At 36.1% G+C, this 22,703-nt stretch overlaps 1 protein-coding gene across 1 annotated transcript in view; it reads left to right on the forward strand.

The window, feature by feature from the left end:
* Positions 1-22,703, forward strand: part of LOC129670983 (cilia and flagella-associated protein 47-like) — a 446,637-nt gene that overhangs the window by 213,829 nt on the left and 210,105 nt on the right. The window contains 3 exon segments of the mRNA XM_055599611.1: positions 1,202-1,296; positions 1,572-1,688; positions 10,880-11,014. Of these exon segments, the coding sequence (XP_055455586.1) occupies positions 1,202-1,296; positions 1,572-1,688; positions 10,880-11,014 (347 nt within the window).

A 22,703-nucleotide genomic window follows, 5' to 3' on the forward strand; every position in this document is an offset into this window, starting at 1 on the left:
TTCTATGAAGAATGTTTGCCAGTTTTGAAAGTATAAAATAAGGAAAAATATATTCAACAGTAGCTTTAAGTTCTGTATACTCTCTTCACCACCAAAATTTGGATAGCTTTTCAGATACATGCCCAGTACCCAGATAATTTCACTTGTTCCAGTTTTAGTATATTAATCACTTTGTAATTTGAGAGTTCTTGTTATTATTTTTCTATCTCCTGTTATTTTTCATAGTCTAGTTTTGATTTCTTCAAGACATAAATCTGTATCTTGTAAATATCTGACTTGTGGAAGAATTTCTTTAACAAATAAACCTCAGTAATCTTCCATGTTGCTCATTATTGGTCAAACATTTGAACAAAGTAATTAAAAATAATGTGTATAGAAGGGTGTGGTGGCATGTCTGAAGTCCCAGCACTTCACTGGTAGAAGCAGTAGAATCAGACTTCAAAGTAATCTTCCTCCTCATAGATAAGCTAAGGATACCCTAGGTTATATGAGGATCTTTCTAAAAAGGATTAAAGAAGGAAAGAAGACAGGAAAGATGAGTAATGGCAAAATATGAAATCTTTTTTATTAGTACATGAAATAGTGTTTTTCAGAGTGACACATGTAGCAGTAAGGTACAACCTGCAGTTGATTTTAAGTCTTATGAAGATATTTCATAGTGTTTTTGTTTTATTTTTGTTGCTATGATAGAATACTTTGACTAAAAGCAACTTAGGGATGAATAAGATTTATATCAGCTTTTAATACTGAGTTATAGTCTACATTGTAGGGAAGACAACTTGAGACCTTCAAACAGCTAATCACATTACATCTGTAGCCAAGAGCTGAAAGAAATGTGTACATTCATACCCTGCTCATTTTTTCCACTCAAACATAGCTCAGCACTCTATCAAGAGATTGCTATTTGCTATAATTGAGCAGTTGTTTCTACTTCAGTTAAGACAATTAAGATAGTACCACTTGCATACATATTCCCATTAGCCAATCCAGTATAGACAGTCTCCTGTTGAGACTGTTCCCAGGTAACTCTAGTTGTATTAGGTTGCCAAAGATAACTATCATACTTATTATTCATGAAAATTGTATATTTAAATTATGATTTTCGTATAACATTGAAATATAGCTTTCTTTGTTTTTCAAATTGCTGTAAATATATTTCAATAATTAAAATATTATTATATTTTTCCTTTATTCAAAATAGGTGTTCCTTCTGAGAAATGGATAGTAAATTTTGACACAGACCTTTCTGATGGCCTTGTTTTTGCTACACAGCTTGCAGCATACTGCCCATTTTTGGTAAGCATTGTTTCATTGTCCAATAGTAGTCTTCTGTCTGAGAAAAGTTAGTGATTAAGTTTTGAAGTTTATTTCTTATAAACTGCTTTTTTAAATATCTTAATTTTACCTCAAAAACATGAATGCTATTACATTTTTGTTTATTCTTAGGTGCTGACTGCAATATTTTGTTTCAGATGCTAAAATCCAAATGATCCTTTGTTGTATTACCAAGAAAACCTACACTCACCTGTTGTTATTCCATTAATTAAAGCTCTCTTTGCTTTAATTTCCAGATTGAGTCTCATTTTATAAATATGTATACACAACCAAAATATCCCGAACAGTGTTTGCACAATTGTTTGATTATTATAAATAGTTTTTGTGAAATTGGCTTTGATTTCAGCATACAGGTGAGTACTTTTATATCACAGATACTTTAAAAAGTTTATATAATTGATTCATTTACTCATTTATAATATCCCTGCACTTACACATTTTAAATCTAAATTGAATCATATTTCCATGGGTTGAACAATGGAAATTCAAATTTGACTCTCAATAAATGCTTTGGTTATCTAAAATTTAATTATGACACTTAATTTTGACAGTAAAGATGAACAATTAAGCTAGATTTGTCACTAAATTTTTGCTAGCTTTTTTCTTTCATAGGAGATGTTTAGTCTTATCTCAGAAAGTTGATGAACATAAAGTTATTATAAAATAATAAATTTCAGCATTTTAAGTAAGATAAAGTCAAACAAAATTTCTAAGCCAACTGTTGTGTATTTCAGCAAAGTTTTCCAGGTGTATTGTTTTGCAGCCATTCTTACCATGCTGATATATCAAATATGAACCCTAAGAACCCCACTTTTTTTGCTGGTATTCTCGGCAATAATCATTATTTAAATAGCAGCTAGACCTAAATACTGCATCTTATTTTTATACTCTTTTTACAAAAGAATAATAATAAGAAGATGATGAAGAAAAAGAAAATGACGAGGATGAGAAGGAGGAGATTTTCTACTAGACCCAGATTGTATTTCTCATTGCATGTCATTTTACAAAATTATCCCACAAGCTTTTGGATAAGCCACTGCTTACCCAATGAAATATTGACTAAATTTCTAGTGAACATGAAAGAGTAAAATAACTGATGGGAATAAACATCAGTCTCTATGGGGTTGAAACACATCACAGGGGACTTTAAAATTGGTTGTTGTCTAGCGTGAAAGCTTTTGATAACTTAAATATTATGGCATATTTAATTATTCTTGAACAAAGGCAGCATCCCATCTAGTTGCTATCATGAAGCTTAGTCTCAGGAAATCCACTTGAGTTTCTTAAGAGCATAGTAATGTGCAAAACAACTTGAACTTTTTCTGTGATATTATATCTTTCATATATTTTTAAAATTTCTTATTGAGATAGCCAATTTTTCATCAATGAGAAATGAGATAATTACAATGAGAAAGTATCTGTAACTGAGTGGATCCATTAACCTGAGCCTCTAGAAAGGTCGGCACATATGTTAAAGCAAATATTTATCTTGGTAGCTGGGAGCCATAAGTAGAAAACAAGATACTACAGGCTCCTTCTATAACTTGATCCCTTTACAGTTTTTCAAGATCTTTCACAAATATTTACTTTTCAAAGTTCTGCTATTTTCCCAGTAGTACCATGCAGGCAAACAAACCTTTATTACAAAGACTTTAAGAAGATCATTCATTGTTCAAGCTATCCTTTATTACCTTATCTTTTATTAATACTTCAACAAAACTAAATCATAAAAAGACAAAACAAAAGGAAGAACAAAACAAAACAAAAATCCCTACTTATTATCCTCAAAGTAGTAAACAAATCAGTACAAGTGATATTGTTTTGATTTATATAAAGTAAGAATTACTTTAGTGAAATTTCTTTTTTTATTTTTAATTTTTATTAATTACAATTTATTCACTTTGTATACCCCCTGTACCTCCCTCCCTCCTCCCCTCCCAATCCCACCCTCCCTCTTCTCCACCGGTGTCCCACAGGAGCTTATCATAGAGGACCTCTGAAAGGCTGTACCCTGCAGGGTATTGAGGCAGATGCTGAGACTCATAGCCAAACTTTGAGCAGAATACAGGGAATCTTAAGAAAGGAGTGGGAGATAGTAAGACCTGGAGAGGACAAGAGCTCCACAAGGACAGTGACAGATCCTATAAGTCTGGGCACAGGGGTCTTTTCTGAACTGATATTCCAGCCAAGGATCACTCATGGAGATGGTCTTAAACCCCTGCACAGAGGTAGCCTATGGCAGTTCAGTATCCAAGTGGCTTCCATAGTAATGGAGACAGGGACTGTCTCTGACATGAACTGATTGGTCTGCTCTTTTATCACCTCCCCCCCAAGCGGGGAGCAGCCTTACCAGGCCACAGAAAAAGACAATGCAGCTAGTCCTGATGAGACCTGATAGACTTGGATCAGCAGGAAGGGGAGGAAGACCTCCCTTTTCAGTGGACTGGGAAATTTCTTATGTATGTTTTTCTTTGTAGAAACCTGATTCATTTTATAAATTGTCTTTCTTGATATTTTTTAAACAACTGTTTTAACTGAAATAGAATTAGGTCATATTCCCTTCCCATCTACCCTTCTCCACTTCCTATGTATCTTCTCTTGAAACCCTTTCATGGCCACCACTGTCAAGTTAATAGTTTCTTCCTTTTTTATTATATTTGATACACACAGACACAGGTATGTGTGTGTGTGTGTTTACAAATAAATGTAAGTAGAACTTGATGAGTTTATTTTAGCTGTTTGTGTTTATAAAGTTTTAAGGCTGACTACTCTGTATTGAACAACCTGAGAGCGCCTAATTCTCCTTTTACTAGCAGTCAGTAGTTTCCTGTAGTTCTTTGTGTGAGATAGGTCCCATGATATTTTCCTTTAACATTGACATTTCCATTATGATTGTTATTATTCAGGACAGGCTTCACTGTCTTCCTCTGTGGCCTGGTAAGGCTGCTCCCCACTCAGGGGGAGGCAATCAAAGAGCAGGCCAATCAGATCATGTCAGAGACAGTCCCTGTTTTCCTTACTAGGGAAACCACTTGGACACTGAGCTGTGATGACCTACATCGGTGCAGGGGTTCTAGGTTATCTCCATGTATGGTCCTATTATTCTGTTCTTGCTTATGCAGCCAATTTTAGGAGATACTTTTTTTTCTTTTTTCACTATAATTATTATTATTTACAATGTATTCATTTTGTATCTCAGCTATAGCCCCCTCACTCATCTCCTCACATTCCCAACCTCCATCCATCTTCTACCACTTTGTCCTTCCCCAAGTCCACTGATAGTGGAGGTCCTCCTCCCCTACTAACTGACCCTCCCTATCGGGTCTCATCAGCACTGGCTGGATCATCTTTATTTGTGGCCTAGTGGGAGGTGATCAAAGAGCAGGCAACAGAACTCATGCCAGTGACTACTCTTGCTCCCTTTTCTAGGGAACCCCCATGGAAACTGAGCTGTCCATGGGCTTCATTTGAGCAAGGAGTCTAGGTCCTCTCCATGCATGGTTCTTGGTTGATTCATCAGTCTCCACGGGACTGCCTGGGCCCAGACTTTTTGCCTCTGTAGGTCTCCTTGTGGTGCCCCTGTCCCCTCCAGGACTTTCTATTTCCCTTTCTTCCATAATACTGCCTGCATTCTGCTCAAACTTTGGCTATCAGTCTCAGCATCTGCCTTGATACCCTGAGTCTTTCAGAGGCCCTCTGTGGTATTCTCCTGTCCTGTTCCCTGTCTTCTCCTATTTCCAATGTCTATCCTTTTTGCCCTTCTGAATGAGGCCTAGGCCTCTTCCTTAGGGTTCTTTTTGTTGTTTAGCATCTTTGAGCTATAGACTTTAGTATGTTTATCCTATATTATATGTCTAATATGCACTTATGAGTGAGTATATACCACGTGTGTATTTCTGCTTCTGGGTTGCATCACTCAAGAGGATATATTCTAGTTCTAGCCATTTGCCTGCAATTTTCATGATTTCCTTGTTTTTTATTTCTGGGTAGTATTCCTTTGTGTAAATGTACCACACATTCTGTATTCAATATTCAGTTGAGTACTGAAGATTTCTTTCCAGATTCTGGCTATTATGAATAAAGCTGCTATGAACATAGTTGAGTAAATGTCCTTTTTGTATGGTTGAGCATATTTTATATGTATGCTCAGGAGTGGTAGAGCTGGATCTTGAGGTAGCAGTCCTTCTACTTTCCTGAGAAAGCACCAGATTGATTTCAAAAGCCATGTTACAAGTCTACATTTCCACCAGCAATGGAGGAGTGTTTCCCTTTCTCTACAACCTCTCCAGCATGTTTTATCCCCTTTGCGTTTTTGATCTTAGCCATTCTGATTGGTCTGAAATGGAATCTCAGAGTCATTTTGGTTTGCATTTCCCTGATGACTAAGGACACTGGGCATGTCTTTAAAGTATTCCTCTGCCATTCTATATTCCTCCATTGAGAATAATCTGTTTAGCTCTGTACCTCATTTTCTAATTGGATTACTTGGTTTGTTGGCATTTGACTGTTCTTTCACAGTGCCTTTGCCTTAGAGAAGATTTTCAGTTTCATGAGATCCCATTTTATTTGTTGATCTTAGAGCATATGCTGTTGGTGTTCTGTTCACAAAGTTGTTTCCTTTGACAATGAGTTCAAGGCTCTTCCCCACTTTTTCTTGTAACAGATTTAGTGTGTCTGGTTTTGTTGAAATCTTTGATCCTTGGACTTTACTTTTGTGCATGGTGATAAAAATGGATCAATTAAAGACAGCATCTTCAACAAATGTTGCTGGTCTAACTGGATGTATTCATGTAGAAATCTGCAAATAGGAGACACTCTTTTATAGTAGACTTCCTGTTGGTCTGGCTAGGACAATCATTTTGACTCTTCCTCTGGTATATTCCATGAACCATATATGTAAGGATTGTTATGTAGATGTATCTGTTTGTGATTAGCTCTTCACAATTCCATTTTGTTTTAAAAAATAACATCTTATTTCATATATTTTACTATTCATATAAACATTTTCATTTACCTAATTTCTCATTTTTATTGTTACATTTATCAAAGAATATTTTTTGAAATAATATTAATATTTTACCTACATATTTATTGTTATTAAAAATGAAATATTATCCTCTTGGGCAGCTTTCAACCCAGTTTATTTTTGTTGTTGTTGTTTCTTTGTTTGTAGCAGCTTTATTTCTTTTTTTTTAATTTTTATGTTTTTAATGTTAGTTACAGTTGGTTAACTTTGTATCCGGGCTGTATCCTACTCCCTCCTTCCCTCCTAATCCCATCCTCCCGCCCTCATCTCCTCCCTGCCCCTTTCCAAGTCCACTGATAAAGGGAGAACCTCCTCCCCTTTCATCTGACCCTGGTTTATCAGGTATCTTCAGGATTGGCTGCAAAGTCCTCCTCTGTGGCCTAGCAGGGCTGCTCCTCCCTGGGGGGAGGGGGTCAAAGAGCCCACCATCGAGTCCATGGCAGAAACAGTCCCTGTTTCCCTTATTAGGATACCCACTTGGATACTGAGCTACTAAGGACTACATCTGAGCAGGGGCTCTAGGTTGCATCCATACATGGTCCTTGTTTAGAGAAACAGTCTCATAAAAGAACCCTGTGCCCAGATATATTTGGTCCTTGTGGAACTCCTGTCCTCTCCAAGTCGTATTAATTCCCTCCCCCATTTTTTTGATTCCCTGCATTCTGCCAGAGTTTTGGTTATGAGTCTTAATATCTGCTTTGATACATTGCTAGGTAGAGTCTTTCAGAGGCCCTCTGTGGTAGGCTCCTGTCCTGTTACTTGTTTTCTCCTACTTCCAAAGTCCATCCCATTTGTCTTTCTAAGTGAGGATTGATCATCTTACTCTGGGTCCTCTTTCTTGTTTATCTTTTTTAGGTGGATAGATTTCAGTATATTTATCCTATCTTATAGGTCTATATAAGTTAGTGTATACCATGTGTGTCTTTCTGTTTTTGGGATACCTCACTCAGGATCATTTCTAGGTCCCACCATTTGCCTGCAATTTCATGATTTCCTCGTTTTTAATTGTGGAGTAGTATTCCATTGTGTAAAAGTACCACGATTTCTGTATCCTTTCCTCAACTGAGGGACATCTAGGTTGTTTCCATATTCTGGCTATTACAAATAAAGCTGCTACTAACATGGTTGAGCAAATTTCCTTGTTTTGTGTCCTTGAGTCTCTTTTGGATATATGCCCAGGAGTGGTATAGTTGGATCTTGAGGAAGCACTATTCCTAATTGTCTGAGAAAGCGCCAGATTGATTTCCAAAGTGGTTGTACAAGTTTGCATTCCCACCAGCAATGGAGGAGGGTTTCCCTTTCTTCACAACCTCTCCAGCATGTGTTGTCACTTGAGTTTTTGATCTTAGCCATTCTTGTGGGTGTCAGGTGAAATCCCAGGGTCATTTTGATTTGCATCTCTCTGATGGCTAAGGACTTTGAGCATTTCTTTAAGTGTTTCTCTGCCATTCTGTATTCCTCTACTGAGAATTCTCTGTTTAGCTCTGTCCCCCATTTTTTAAATAGGATTGTTTGATTCCCTGCTTTTTAAATTCTTTAGTTCTTTATATATTCTAGATATCAACCCTCTGTCAGATGTAGGGTTGGTGAAGATCCTGTCCCAGTCTGTAGGCTGTTGTTTTGTTTTGATGACTAGGTCCTTTGCTTTACAGGAGCTTTTCAGCTCCATGAGGTCCCATTTATTGATTGTTGCTCTTAGAGCCTGTTCTGTTGGAGTTCTGTTCCAGGAAGTTGTCTCCTGTGCCAATGAGTTCCAATGTCTTACCCACTTTTTCTTCTAACCAATTTAGTGTATCTGGTTTTATGTTGATATCTTTGATCTGCTTGGACTTTAGTTTTGTGCGGGGTGATAAATATGGATCTATTTTCATTTTTCTGCATGTAGACATCCAGTTGGACCAGCACCATTTGTTGAAGATGCTGTCTTTTTTTCCACTGAATGGTTTTGGCCTTTTTGTCAAAAATCAAATATCCATAGGTATGTGGGTTTAATTTGGGCTCTTCTATTCAGTTCCATTGATCCACTATTCTATTTCTATACAAATGCCATGCTGTTTTTATTACTATTGCTTTCTGGTACAGCTTGAGATCAGGGATGGAGATGTCTCCAGACGACCTGTTGTCATACAGGATGGTTTTTGAAATTCTGGGTTTTTTGTTTCTCCATATGAAGTTGATAATTTTTCTCTCAAGATCTATGAAGAATTGTGTTGGTATTTTGATGGGAATTGCATTGAATCTGTAGATTGCTTTTTGCAGGATAATCATTTTCACTATGTTAATTCTACTGATCCATGAGCACGGGAGTTCTTTCCATCTTCTGATATCTTCTTCAATTTCTTTCTTCAGAGACTTGAAGTTTTTCTCATCCAGGTCTTTCACTTGCTTGGTTAGAGTCACTCCAAGGTACTTTATGTTATTAGTGGCTATTGTGAAGGGTGTAGTTTCCCTAATTTCTTTCTCAGCCCTTTTGTCTTTGGTATACAGGAGGGCAGGAGGGCTTTTGATTTTTTTTAGTTAATTTTGTATCCAGCCACATTGCTGAAGGTGTTTATCAGCTAAAGGAGTTATCTGGTTGAATGTTTGGGGTCACTCATGTATACTATCATATCATCTGTGAATAGTGAAACTTTGACCTCTTCCTTTCTGATTTGTATCCCCTTGATCTCCTTTAGTTGTCTTATTGCTCTGGCTAGGACTTCAAGTACTATGTTGAAGAGATATGGAGAGAGTGGGCAGCCTTGTCTTGTCCCTGATTTCAGTGGGATTGTATACCTAGTTCTTATTATATTATTACATTATATCATGTTTTTATCAGGCTCATTCCCATTATCAGTGCAAAAACCACAGCCCTTGCTTTAAAAGTTATGAGACTCTTTATTCTGTCATCAATTTGAGTGATCATGGCCCAGATTTAGGTTACCCCAAATTCTCATGTTACAAAATGAAATCAATTTTCTGAAGTTTTATCATTTACAGAGCAATAAATGTATAAATCAGGGCAAATTTTAAATACATTAATAAGTACATTAGATTAGTGAATACAGTGAAATGAGGTAAGCTTATCTGTAAGCTTTTTGGTTCCTGTAAGCATGTGGTCTTCCAGGTTAAATTATTCCAAACTTTTCTGTCTATTAGTGACAGTTGTTGGTTCTGACACAAAGGTGGGTAAGAAATCTGGAGGACAGCAACTTAGCCTAAGACCAGATAATTGGCCTCTGGACCTGCAACATTCCAGTCTCTCCACAGTACTGAAATTCTAATTAGTCAACTAGGCTCTGTAGGCACAGCTTATTTTAAGGAATTTTCACTCACACCATATAACTTTACCCCTTCATTTTAAGTACTTCTGATTGATAAAAGAAGAACAACCCCTTCTAAAGACAGAATGAAGGGTGTAAGGTAACTGGACAAGCAAATAGCCATTGTTGGCTGAAAATGACTAATTTCAATATCAGTTGCATAATATGATAGATCTTGACTCACACTACTTGCACTTCCAGGATGGGTCCAGATCACTTTTATTTGCTAACATGAGTTTTTGCTCAGTTATAGCATATCTACATCTCGATATCAGTTCATGTACTAAGAGGACCATGTATACTGACATTGACTAAGTTATAAAATATGACGCTATACCTCTTATCAGTGCCAATATAACTCTGCTATGAATAGTCTTTTATACTATTTTACCTTTTTCCTAGAAAATTAGGTGGAATCCTTCCTTGTTCACTTCCTGATTCTATATTTTTGCTTTCACTTATGTCTTAACTCTGTTAAATATCTTGGTAAATTTTGGAATTTTGTTTCTAATAAGTTCAACAACCATGACAAATTACCTTGTTTATCAGTACATTTTTTTTTTTGGTTCCTTGTGGAGAAGGAAGTTCTCCAACTGCTCTTACCTAGCCTGCCTGAATTGTTGCTCTTTAGTACAGGTTCATTTATCAAGCCTGCACCCTGGCATTCAGAATGTTTGTTGTTTCCTTGCTTCTTTGCTTGCTGTTTTTTTTTTTTATTTTATTTGTTTCTTTATACATTCACCTTGTGGTATTTTTCCTTTCTGATAGACTGCATCTCTTTTATATTAGATACAATGTACTTAAAGTCAAAACATTCTAAAAGATTCATTTCATGTACCATTGTCTCCAATAGGCCTTCCTTGAAAATCCCTTCCTATGTTTAGTAATACATGCACTTGTCATAATTCTTTCACTGTGTTATGTCAGTTTATGCATGTGAATCATCATTTTAAACACAAATGTGCTTTGGAACTCTGGATCTGTTTTTACGAAGACTTTGAAGGTATGGTGCTAGCATTCTGGTTAAGTTTGATCATCCTTTAATATGTTTGGTACTTCCCTCTAAGAATACTGCTCTGTTTTTATATCTTTATTTTACTTCCATTGTTGATTAGAAACACTTTTGAATGTTTTAAAATTATTATGTAACTGTTATACCTCATTTACTCCCTGTTTTATCTGTACATCCTGTAACTTATTTCTCTTGTGAACCTAGGCCATTGACATCTATGATCCAAACCCAGTGCTGATGCTAATGCTCTGTGTCTACATGTATGAAAGACTCCCTGAATACCTCCCCAAGAAAGTGGTACCATTCTCTTGTACTCTGTATGATTCTGTGCTTGCAAAGGTAAGAAAGTCTTTGGGACCAAAGCTCACATGATGTTAAATACTTAAGGGAGTTTTGATGTTTGTTTTTCTAAATAATTAATAGTAAATGCTTATGTTATAGTTTTACTGAGATTGAGTAAGGTTTATCAAATAATTTTTCTAACAAAAAATAATAAAGGGATCACTTGTGCTTAGTAATCATCACTTGATATAAAAATGATTCCTTTCTCATTCTTAATTTACAGAATAATCTTCTATATGATAGTTTGTCACTTTGAATAGATTCATATTTTTCTTTTTTCAGCTTATATTTATGTACATTTGGGATGAGTTTTAATTTAATATTATTCTTTGCAATACTTCAGAATTTATCTTCAAAGTTATGACATTGTGACCTTTACATTTAGTATCGTTGATGAAAATACAGTATAGGCTCTTAATTTGAATGATGGTTTATAAGGATTTTGCTAACTATCAGGAAGATTTCAGTTATTTTTCTCAATTTATTGAATGCTTACTTTAGGGAAAACACAGGTTCTTATAAATTTTAATTAGAAAGCATCTTTTTTGTTTCATTCTTTGTCAGAGAATGAAACAATGAAATATGAGTTTTCTTAGGAGTGTTGATTGTGGTAATTCCCTAAATGCTATGAAAGTCAAGGATCTTGTTTAAAACCTATCACTTGTAAAAGAAAGCATCATAATTTGGAAGTGTTTTATTTAAATTTTTAGGAGTGAGACAGAGCTTCAACAATTCTCAGTGCTTATTTTTCTTTATGTCATGTTTATATCTCCTTATTTTCTTAATTGTTTCCTGTTTCTATTTTCTCCCCCTCTGTATATATAGATAGATAGATATACATATACATATATATATATATATATATATATATATATATTTACATATGCATGTACATGCATGTGCACTGATGTGCATATGGAAGTCAGAAAACAACTTGTGGGAGTTGGTTATCTATTTCCACTGTGTGGTTCTCAGGGATGAAACTCAAGCTTGCAAGCTTAGATGCAAATGTTTTTTCTTTCTGATCATATGCCCAGCCCTTTTTTCCACTTACTCAAAGTGATCAATACTGTACTAAGGTGCTTCTCGGTGACTGTGTATGTATTTGTCAACATAGGACTGTAAAATTAAGGAAAATGTTAATACTATAATAATTTTAAAAGGTTCCTTTTGTTATTATGTTTGTGGAACAACATAAAGGATGAAATCCAGCTCTTTACGCATTCTAGGCAAAAGCTCTTCCAGTCCTCTGAACCAGCAATCCAGCATGAGCTAATGATTAAAGATAAGCATGAATTAATGTGTTAAAAAATTTGAAGCCATTCACATGAGAACCAAATTTTTTATTTATATATTTATTACAAATAATCTTTATCATGGAATATTTTATTTTCTTTTTTTTTTGGAATATTTTATTTTCTCCACCTATGTTGATTGAAAGTTTTGCTGGGTATAGTAGTCTGGTTTGACATCTGTGTTCTCTTAAAGTCTGCAACATCTGTCCAGGCCTTCCTGGACTTCCTGGTTTCTGTTACAAAGTCTAGTGTGATTCTAATAGGTCTATCTTTGCATGTTTCTTGCTCTTTTTCCCTTGCTGCTTTTAATATATTATCTTTCAAAAATTATTTATTTTTTAACTACTTACAGTTTATTCAGTTTGTATCCCAGCCGTAGACCCCTCCCTCATCCCCACACAATCCTACCTTTCCTCCCTCATCTCATCCCATGGCCTTCCCCAAGTCCACTGATAGGGGAGTTCCTCCTCCCCTTCCATCTGACCCAAGCCTATCAGATCTCAGAAGGACTGGCTGCATTGTCTTCCTCATTGGCCTGGTAAGGCTGCTAACCCATCAGGGGGAGGTATTCAAAGAGCCAGCCACTACGGCATATCACAGACAGTTCCTCTTCCCATTATTAAGGGCCCACTTGGAGATTGAGCTGCCATGGGCTACATCTATTCAGCAGTTTGGGGTAACTAAATGCATAGTCATTGGTTGAGGTATCATTCTCAGAAAACATAACTGTGCCCATATATTTTTTTGTTCTGTTTCTGTTGTTGTGGAGCTCCTGTCCCCCTCAGGTCTTTCTATCTTCTTTTTCTTTCAAAAGATTCCTTGCGCTCTGTCATTATGCCCCCTTTTCGTTTCTAATTTTGCTGATTTGGATAGTTTTTCTCAGCCTTTTATTCTATTTGGCAAAGGTTTGGTCTATGTTGTTGATTTTTTTCAAAGAACTAGCTCTTGTTCTCATGGAATTGTTTTGTTGTTTTTTTGGTGGGTTGATTTGTTTGTTTCTAATTCTTGGGTTTCAGCTCTGAGTTTGATTATTTCCAATCTCCTACTCCTCTTGGGTATGTCTTCTCTTTTTTCTAAGGCTTTTAGGTGTGCCATTAAGTTGTTTGTATGAGATGTCTTAAGCTTCTTTACAGAGACACTTAGTGCTATGAACTTTCCTCTTAGCACTGTTTTCATTGTGTCCCATAATTTTGAGTAAGTTGTGCTTTCATTTTTATTAAATTTTAGGAAGTCTCTAATTTCTTTTTTCATTTCTTCCCTGACCAAGCCGTCAATGAGGAGAGAGTTGTGTACTGTCTGTGTTTATAGGCTTTTTGTACTTCTATTGTTGTTGAGGTTTAGTTTTAGGTGGTCTGATAGGATAGAGGGATTATTTAGCTCTTCAGGTGTATGTTGAGGCTTGCTTTGTTCTGCTCTATATTGTTAATTTTTGAGAAATTTTCATGAGGTGTTGAAAAGAATGTATAGTCTTTTGATTTTGGGTGAAAACTTCTATAGACATCTATTAGGTTCATTTGATTTAAGACCTCTCTAAGTGTCATTGTTTCCCTATTTGGCCTCTGTCTAGATGGTCTTCCCTTGGTGAGAGTGAAGTGTTGAAGTCTCCCACTATTAAGGTGTTGGGATCAATGTGTTATTTAAGCTTTAATAATGTTTCGTTTACAAATGTAGGTGCTATGTATTTGGGGCATAGATATTCAAAATTGTGATGTCCTCTTGGTGGATTTTTTCTTTGATGAGAATATAATGGCCCTTCTTATCTTTTTTGATTAACTTGGGTTGAAAGTCTATTTTATTAAATATTAGGATAGCTACTCCAGCTTGTTTTCAGGGTCTGTTTGCTTGAAAAACATTTCCCAGCCCTTTACTCTAAGGTAGTGTTTATCTTTGTTGCAGAGTGTATTTCCTGGATGCAGTAGAATGTTGGATCCTGTTTCTGTATCCATTCTGTTAGTCTGTGTCATTTCATTAAAGAGTTGAGTCTATCGATGTTGCTAGATAATAATGACCAATGAATTCTAGTTCCTTTTATTATGGAGTTGATGGTATTTTATTAATTGTTTTCTTTTAATTTTTGTTGTGAATTTATCTATTTTCTGTGTTTTCTTGGGTGTAGTTGATTTCATTGGATAGGAGTTTTCCTTCTAGTATCTTCTGTAGGTCTGGGTTGTAGTGTAGATATTGCTTAAGTTTACATTTCTGATGGAGTATTTTGTTTTCTCTATCTATGTTGATTGAAAGCTTTGCTGGGTATAGTAGTTTGGGTTGGCATCTGTAGTCTCTTAGAGTATGCATGACGTTTTCCCCGTCCCATCTGTTTTTCATAGTTTCTGTTGCAGAGTCAACTATGATTTTTATTAATCAGCACTCAATAAATGCAACCCTATGAACCTGAAAATCTTTTGTAAGGCAAATTACTCTGTTAAAAGAAAAAAAAAAAACCTAAAGAGATGTCCATTAACATACAAGAGTCCTACAGAACACTGAGTACACTAGATCAGAAAAGAAACTCCCTATGTCACATAATAGTCAAAACACTAAATCTACAGACAAAGAAAAAAAAATTAAAAGCAGCAAGGGAAAGAGGCCAAGTACCATATAAAGGTAGACCTATCAGAATCACATCAGAGACTATTAAAACCAGAAGAGCCAGGACAAATGTCATGCAGAAACTAAGGGATCACAGATGCCAAGCCAGACTACAAAGTACAGCAAATGTTTTATCAACATATACGGAGAAAACAAAATATTTCATGACATTCAGAATTTTAATCAATATATACTCAGCAATCCAGTCGTACAGAAGATACTGGAAGAAAAACTCTAACCCAACGAGATCAACCATACCCAAGAAAACACAGGATAAAGACACCATCAAAATAAAAAATGCCAAAGAAAATAAGCACAAAACACACAATCACCACCAACTCCACAATAAAAGGAAATAGCAATCATTTGTCACTAATATCTGTTAACACCAATGGTCCCAACTCTCCAATTAAAAGATGCAGACTGATAGAATGGTTGTGGAAACAGGATCCAGCATTCTGCTGGATTTAAGAAACACACCTCTTTCTAAGACAATTAGGAATAGTGCTTCCTCAAGACCCAGCTATACCACTGCGAGGTATATACCCAACGTTTGCTCAAGTACACAAAAGGGATATTTGCTCAACCATGTTTATAGCAGCTTTATTTGTAATAGCCAGAACCTGGAAACAACCCAGTTGTCCATCAACGGAGGAATGGGTACAGAAATTGTGGTATTTTTACACAATGGAATACTACTCAGCAATCAAAAAGGAGGAAATCATGAAATTTGGAGGCAAATGGTGGGATCTAGAAAAGATCATCCTGAGTGAAATATCCCTGAAGGAGAAAGACAAACACGGTATATACTCACTTATATAGACCTATAAGATATGATAAACATGATGAAATCTATACACCTAAAAAAGATAATCAAGAGAGCGGACATGGGGTAAGATTACCAATCCTTGTTTTGAAAGACAGATGGGATGCGCAGTGAACATTGACAGGAGTCTAATGAGCGCATTTGAAAAACTCTAACTAGCAGTGTTTTCAAAGCAAAGACTCATGACCAAACCTTTGGCAGAGTACAGGGAATCATAAGAAAGAAGGGGAGTTAGTCTGATGAGGAAAGGATAGGAGCTCCACAAGGACCAAATATATGTGGGCACAGGGTCTTTTCTGAGACTGACATGCAACCAAGGACCATGTATGAATGTAACCTAGAACCTCTGCTCAGATGTAGCCTGTGGTAGCTCAGTAACCAATTGGTTTCTCATAGTGAGGGGAACAAGGACTATTTCTAACAGGAACTCAATGACTGGCTCTTTGGCCTCCCCACCCCCCAAGGGAGGAGCAGTCCTGTTAGGCCACAGAGGAGAGCTTTGCAGCCAGTCCTGAAGATACCTGATAAAACAGGATCAGATGAATGGGGAGGAGGTCCCCCCTATCAGTGGACTTGGCAAGGGGCACGGTGGAGATGAGGGAGGGAGGGAATGAGGGATCAGGACATGGCTGGGATACAGAGTTAATAAAATGTAACTGATAAGAAAAAAATAAAATTAAAAAAAAAAAAAGAAACACACCTCTGCAACAAAGATGGATACTACCTCAGAGTAAATGACTAGAAAATGATTTTTTAAACAAACAGACCCTGAAAACAAGCTGGGGTAGCCACCATATCATCTAACAAAATAGACTTTCAACCAAAATTAATCACAAAAGATGAGTAGGGACATTTCATTCTCATCTAAGAAAAAAATCCATCAGGAAGACATCACAATCCTGAACATCTATGCACCAAACACAAGGGCTCCTGCATTTGTCTAAGAATCCTTATTAAAGCTTAAATAACACATTGATCCCAACACCTTAATAGTTGGAGACTTCAATATCTCCCTCTTGTCCCAATGATCTGGGACAGATCATCGAGCCAGAAGCTAAAAAGAGAAATAATAACACTTACAGGGGTCTTAAATCAAGTGGACCTAATCATTGTCTATGAAACTTTTCACCCAAACCCAAAAGAGTACACCTTCTTCTCAGCACCTCAATGAACCTTCTCCAAAACTGATCATATAGTCGGGCACAAAACAAGCCTCAGCTGATACAAAAAGACTGAAATAATCTTTGGAATCATATCAGACAATCATGTTTAAAACTAGACCTCAACAATAACAGAAATAACAAAAAGCTTACATACGTGGAAGCTCAACCAGCCTTCAGTGACAACTGGGTCAGGGAAAAAATAAAGTAACAAATTAAAGACTTCCTGGAATTCAATGAAAATGAAGGTACAACTTACTCAAACTTATGGGACACAATGAAAGTGGTGATAATAGGAAATTTCATAGCATTGGGTTTCTTTAGAAAGAAATTCTTGGCATCCCATACAAGTAACTTCACAGCACAGCTGGAAGCACTAGAAAAAAAGAAAAAAGAAAAGAGGTAGGCACACCCAAAAAGAGTAGATGGTTGGAAATAATCAAACTCAGAGCTGAAATCAACAAATTACAAAGAGAATAATTCAAAGAATCCATGGAACCAAGAGCTTTCTCCTTGGGAAAAAAATCTACAAGATACACAAACCCTTTAGCAAACTAAAAGGCAGAGAGGCACTATCCATATCCACAAAAACAGAAATGAAAAGGGTGACATAACAACAGACACTGCAGAAATCCAAAGAATCATTAGGTCCTATTTCAAAAGCTGTATGTAACCAAATTTGAAATCTAAATGAAGTGGACAATTTTCTTGATAGATTCCATTTACCAAAGCTGAATAAAGATCAGGTAAATAAATTAAATAGTCCTCTATCCCCCAAGGAAATAGAAGCAATCCTTGGTTTCAGCGCAGAATTCTACCAGACTTTCAAAAAAGAACTAACACCAATACTCTTGAAACTATTAAACAAAATATAAACAGAAGGAACATTACCAACCTCATTCTATGAGGTCACAGTCACCTTGATACCTAAACCACACAAAGTCCCAACCAAGAAAGAGTACTTCAGACCAATCTGACTTATGAACATTGACCCAAAAATACTCATTAAAATATTCCCAAACTGAATCCAAGAACACATTAATGATATCATCTTCTCTACCAAGTAGGCTTCACTGCAGGATTGAAGGAGTGGTTCACCATTCGAAAATCTATCAAGATTTTAGTTTTTCTATTAAAAAATATGAAGTGCTTTTTATTTTAATTTTAATTTTTTTCACTTTACATATTGTTGTAGCGTCTTCCCTCTCCTTGTTCCACTCGCCTTCCTTGTTTCCTCTATATATCCTCCCCTACTCGTAAGAGTAGAGGAGCCACCCCTTCCTTCCCACTCACTCCAACATATCAAGACACAGCAGGACTGAGTGCATCATCTTCCCTGTGGCCTGGTGAGATTGCCCCAACAGAGGAAAGTGATAGAAAAGTAGGCCACAGAGTCCATGTCAGAGTCATGGAGATTCCCCTTCCTAGGGAACCTATATGAGGACCAAGCTGCCCATTGACTGTATTTGTGTAAGGAGCCTAGGTCCAATCTTGGTGATTCATTCTCCACAGGTCCCCCTGGTTAGTTGGCTCTGTCGGTCACCTTGTGGACCTCCTATCTCCTTTGAACCTTCTAGCCCTACTCCCTAGTCTTCCACAAATCTACCTGTACTTGAGCCGGTATTTGGTTGTGAGTCTCTGCATCTGTTTACTTCAGCTGCTGATTGGAGCCACTCAGAGAACAGCTATATTAAGCTCCAGTCTGCAAGCATAGCAAGAGTATCATTAATCATGTCAGGGTTTGGCTGTCTCCCATGGAGTGAGTCTCAGGTTGGGCCAGTCATTGGTTGGAATTTCCCTTAATATCTCCTTTATTTTTGTCCCTGCACATGTTGTAGGCAGGGAAAGTTTGGGATCAAAATTTTTGACAGTGACTTGGTATTCCCCTCCCTCCACTAGGTGTCATGTCAAATTAGAGGGTGTTCTTTTCAGTCTCCATGACCCCTGTTACTAGGAGTCTCAGCTAGAGTCACCCTCATATCCTCCTGGGAGCCTATCTTGCCATAGGCCTCCAACTTGTCACAGAAAAGTGCCTGCCCAACATGTCTTTTCTCTGTGCAAGCACTCTGTCTTCCTGCCCCTGCTCTCCTCAGATCTGATATCGACCTTTATTTCTCTTGGTGCTCAATCTCTTACCTTGCTACCTTTCTTCATCCACTTCCACTGTCTATTCTATTTCCATTTCTGAGTGGGAACTAAGCATCCTCGCTTTTGTCCTTCTTGTTATTTAACCCATTTAGGTCTACATGGTTATCCTGTACTATATGGCTAAAATCTACTTATAAGTTAGTAAATACCATGTGTGTCTTTCTGGTCTGGGTTACCACATTCAGGATGATCTTTTCTAGTTCCACACATTTTCCTGCATATTTCATGATTTTTTGTTTGTTTTTAGTAGCTGAGTAGTATTCCACTGTGTAAATGTATCACAATTTCTTTATCCATTGAGGGACATCTAGATATTTTCCAGATTCTAATTATTACAAATGACCCTACCGTGAACATATTTGAGCAAGTATTCTTGTCTTATGATAGAACATATTCAGGTATATATCAAGTACTGGTATAATAGCTGGATCTTGAGGTAGAGTTGTTACCAATTTTTCTGAGAAAGCAACAGATTGAGTTCTAAAGGGATTGTACAGGTTTACACTCCCACTAGCTATGGGGGCATGTTCCCCTAGCTCCACATCCTCGTGTGTTCTGCCACTTGTGTTTTTGATCTTAGCCATTCTGATAGTTGTTAAGATAAAATCTTAGAGATGCTTTGATTTGGGTTTATCTGACAAATAAGGACATTGAGTAGTCATTTAAGTACTTCTTGGCATTCGAGATTCCTCTGTTGAGAATTCTGTTTAGTTCTGACTCCCGTTTTTTAATTGGATTATTTGGTTTGTTGATGTTTTGAGTTCTTTATATATTTTAGATATTAGCCCTTTGTCATAGGTAGGGTTTATGCAGTTTTTCCCCCCAATATTTAGGCTGCTGTTTTATTCTATTTACAGTGTCCTTTTTCTTTTACAGAAGCTTTTCAATTTCATGAGGTCCCATTAATTGTTGATCTTAGTGTCTGAGCTATTGGTATTTTGTTCAGGAAGTTGTTTCCTGTGCCAATGAAGTTCAAGGCTCTTGCCCACTTTCTCTTCTAATAGATTTAGCGTTTCTGGTTTTATGTTGAGGTCTTTAATCCATCTGAGTTTTGTACAGGCTTATAAATATGGATCTATGTGCATTCTTCTACATGCAGACATCAGTTAGACTAGCACCATTTGTTGAAGATGCTTTCTATTTTCCCTTGTGTAGTGTTGGGTTCTTTGTCAAAAATCAAGTATCTGTAATTATTTGGGTTTAGTTCTGTGGTTTTAATTTGATTCTATTGATAAACTAGTCTGTCTATGAAATATTTTAATGAAAACAGCAGTAATTAAATATCAGTTCTATACATAACTTAAAATTAGATTTCCATTTAAAAAATAAGAAATTTTGAAATTACTGAGAATTTTAGCTATCCTTTTTATAAGTCAATACCCAAAATAGTAATCTTAAAGTTATATAATGCCATCCTACCTAATCCATCTACAGTCCTAAATATGAAAATGTCTTGTAATGACTTTTGAAATGAAACAGAAGTTTCTGTTTATGTATCTTAAAATATTGCTATCATTTTCTACAATTATTCACATGTGCTTGAACTTCATTTTTAAACAAACTGATCATAAAGTTAAAAAGAACAGTATGACAACAAATTATTAAAACACTTTCATGTTTTATATATGTATTAATACTGGAGATGCCTGTAACCATTAAGATGTCAATGAGAACAGTGGAACTTCTAGAACTATAAACCTTTAATAGTTTATAATGAATCTGCTTTGACTTTCCAAGTTTTCTTCCAAAAACAAAATGTTACTTAATTCTCTGAGACTTAAAAGCATTTTATGTATTAATACTTGAAATATGCATACATACAGTGTAAAATACAACACCAAAATCTCTTTGTTACGTTATAAGTGCTATCTATATGTTGTTGAACAACATGTGTGCCTAAATCCTTAAGGAAAACGTATTCTAATAGTTATCAAAATTTTTATTGAGCTAAGATGATAGTTAATTTTCTCTTTCTCCAAATTTTACTATATTCTTTTTGATTTATTGGAACTATATATACATGCTACTATCATTTCACTCTTCAAATACCTGGGCTTTTGCTTGGATGTAACCATTTCCCAACTTTAACATGGTTAATAATACCTTTTAACAATTCTCTTACCTCTTCTATGTCTGTACTTTCCATAATATTCCTGCATATTATTAAAGAAACATATTATAACACTTGCTTTAAATTATTAAGCAGACTTATACAGGACTTGTTAAAGTGATAATCTAGACTCATTATAGTATTTTTACTGTAAGCACTTGAGAGTAACTCTGAGTATAAATGGAAAAAAATAAGAGTTTGCAATCAAGGAAACACAGGATGGTCAATGTATTAAGAATTACTAAGAGGAAACACCAATGTTAAAAAAAAGAGAGAGACTGGTTAATTTATCTTAGTAGGGTTTTAGCAAAGAAGAGGACATCTGACAAAGAGTAGAGGTTAAGGAGTTTGTTCTGTTATGAAGGCTGATCAGACTTCAGAGGCAGAAGAGTTTGGATATAGTGAGTTTGTAGGAATCTTCCTAAAATTGTGTTCTTTAAAACATGCTCAAAAAGATGAGGCTGAGCTCAAAAGGACTACATTAGATTTCAATCAAGGAGAAAAACCATCATCCTTCTTCCTAACATACTTGATTTGTTGGCATAGAACTTGAAAAACCATATTTATACTTGGGAAAGATTGCCAAGGATTAGAGATGCCTCTCCTAGAATTTTTTCCCAGAAGATAAAACTGACACCAGAGAATAAGTTCAGCAGGCTTGTAATGAAATCAAAGTAATGAAATATATTGTGTGAATAACAAGGCCATCAGACCATCAGATGAAAAAATAACTGTGATTTCCTAGAGTCCTGTGCTATTTGCACCTGTTTTGTTATTTTGTAATACACACTTATTAAATATTTTTATAATTTTCAGGTATATAATATATTATGATTAATATTTTCTCCACTCTCTCTTGTATCTCTGTCCAACCCTCTCAACTTCCCATCATCCCCATCAATGACCCCCATATTGATGACTTTTGCTTTAGTTTTGTGACCAATTTAGTTAAACTGGGATCATCTTAGTGACAACTGGATTGGAAATATCCAGTGGAGCCTCATTGAGTCACCAACTGAAGAAAATGACTCTCTTTTCTCTGAATCAGTGAGTAGCGAACAATTGAGCAGTAAGAGGTAGGGTTTCTTGAGCCTCTCCTCTGTTCTTTTAGCAGATTCCATGCAGGGCAGCTGCTACCAGCTCATGATCTCAGTGACTGTGTGTTACCCAGAATATAACATTTGACAGTTCTTCTCCATGTCTCCAAGTCTTTGCATTTTCATGTCCCCTTTTCCTCAAGATTCCCTGAGACTTAGGATGATAAAGGTTTTTTTTTTTTTAATTTATTTAGGTCTATATATTCACCCATATTATTATTAATCCTCTCCTTCTTCCTCTTCCTCCTCTTCTCTTATTAAAACCTTGTGCAGTTATACATTTCTGTATTCAGTATTTCCTGTAAAGTAGAAATTGTACATAACTGGAAGCACAAGTAGGCAAGACAATTGATGTCTTTTTTTCTCCAGCAACTGTCATAGCAACTCAGACTATGACAGCTAGCCAATAGTGAGAAAACTTACTCTTTTTAGAGAAGTGAGTATAAAAACTCTGTTCTTCC

Source organism: Psammomys obesus, unplaced genomic scaffold (assembly GCF_907164565.1).
Source record: "Psammomys obesus unplaced genomic scaffold, mPsaObe1.curated_primary_1811, whole genome shotgun sequence".
Taxonomy (NCBI): Eukaryota; Metazoa; Chordata; class Mammalia; order Rodentia; family Muridae; genus Psammomys; species Psammomys obesus.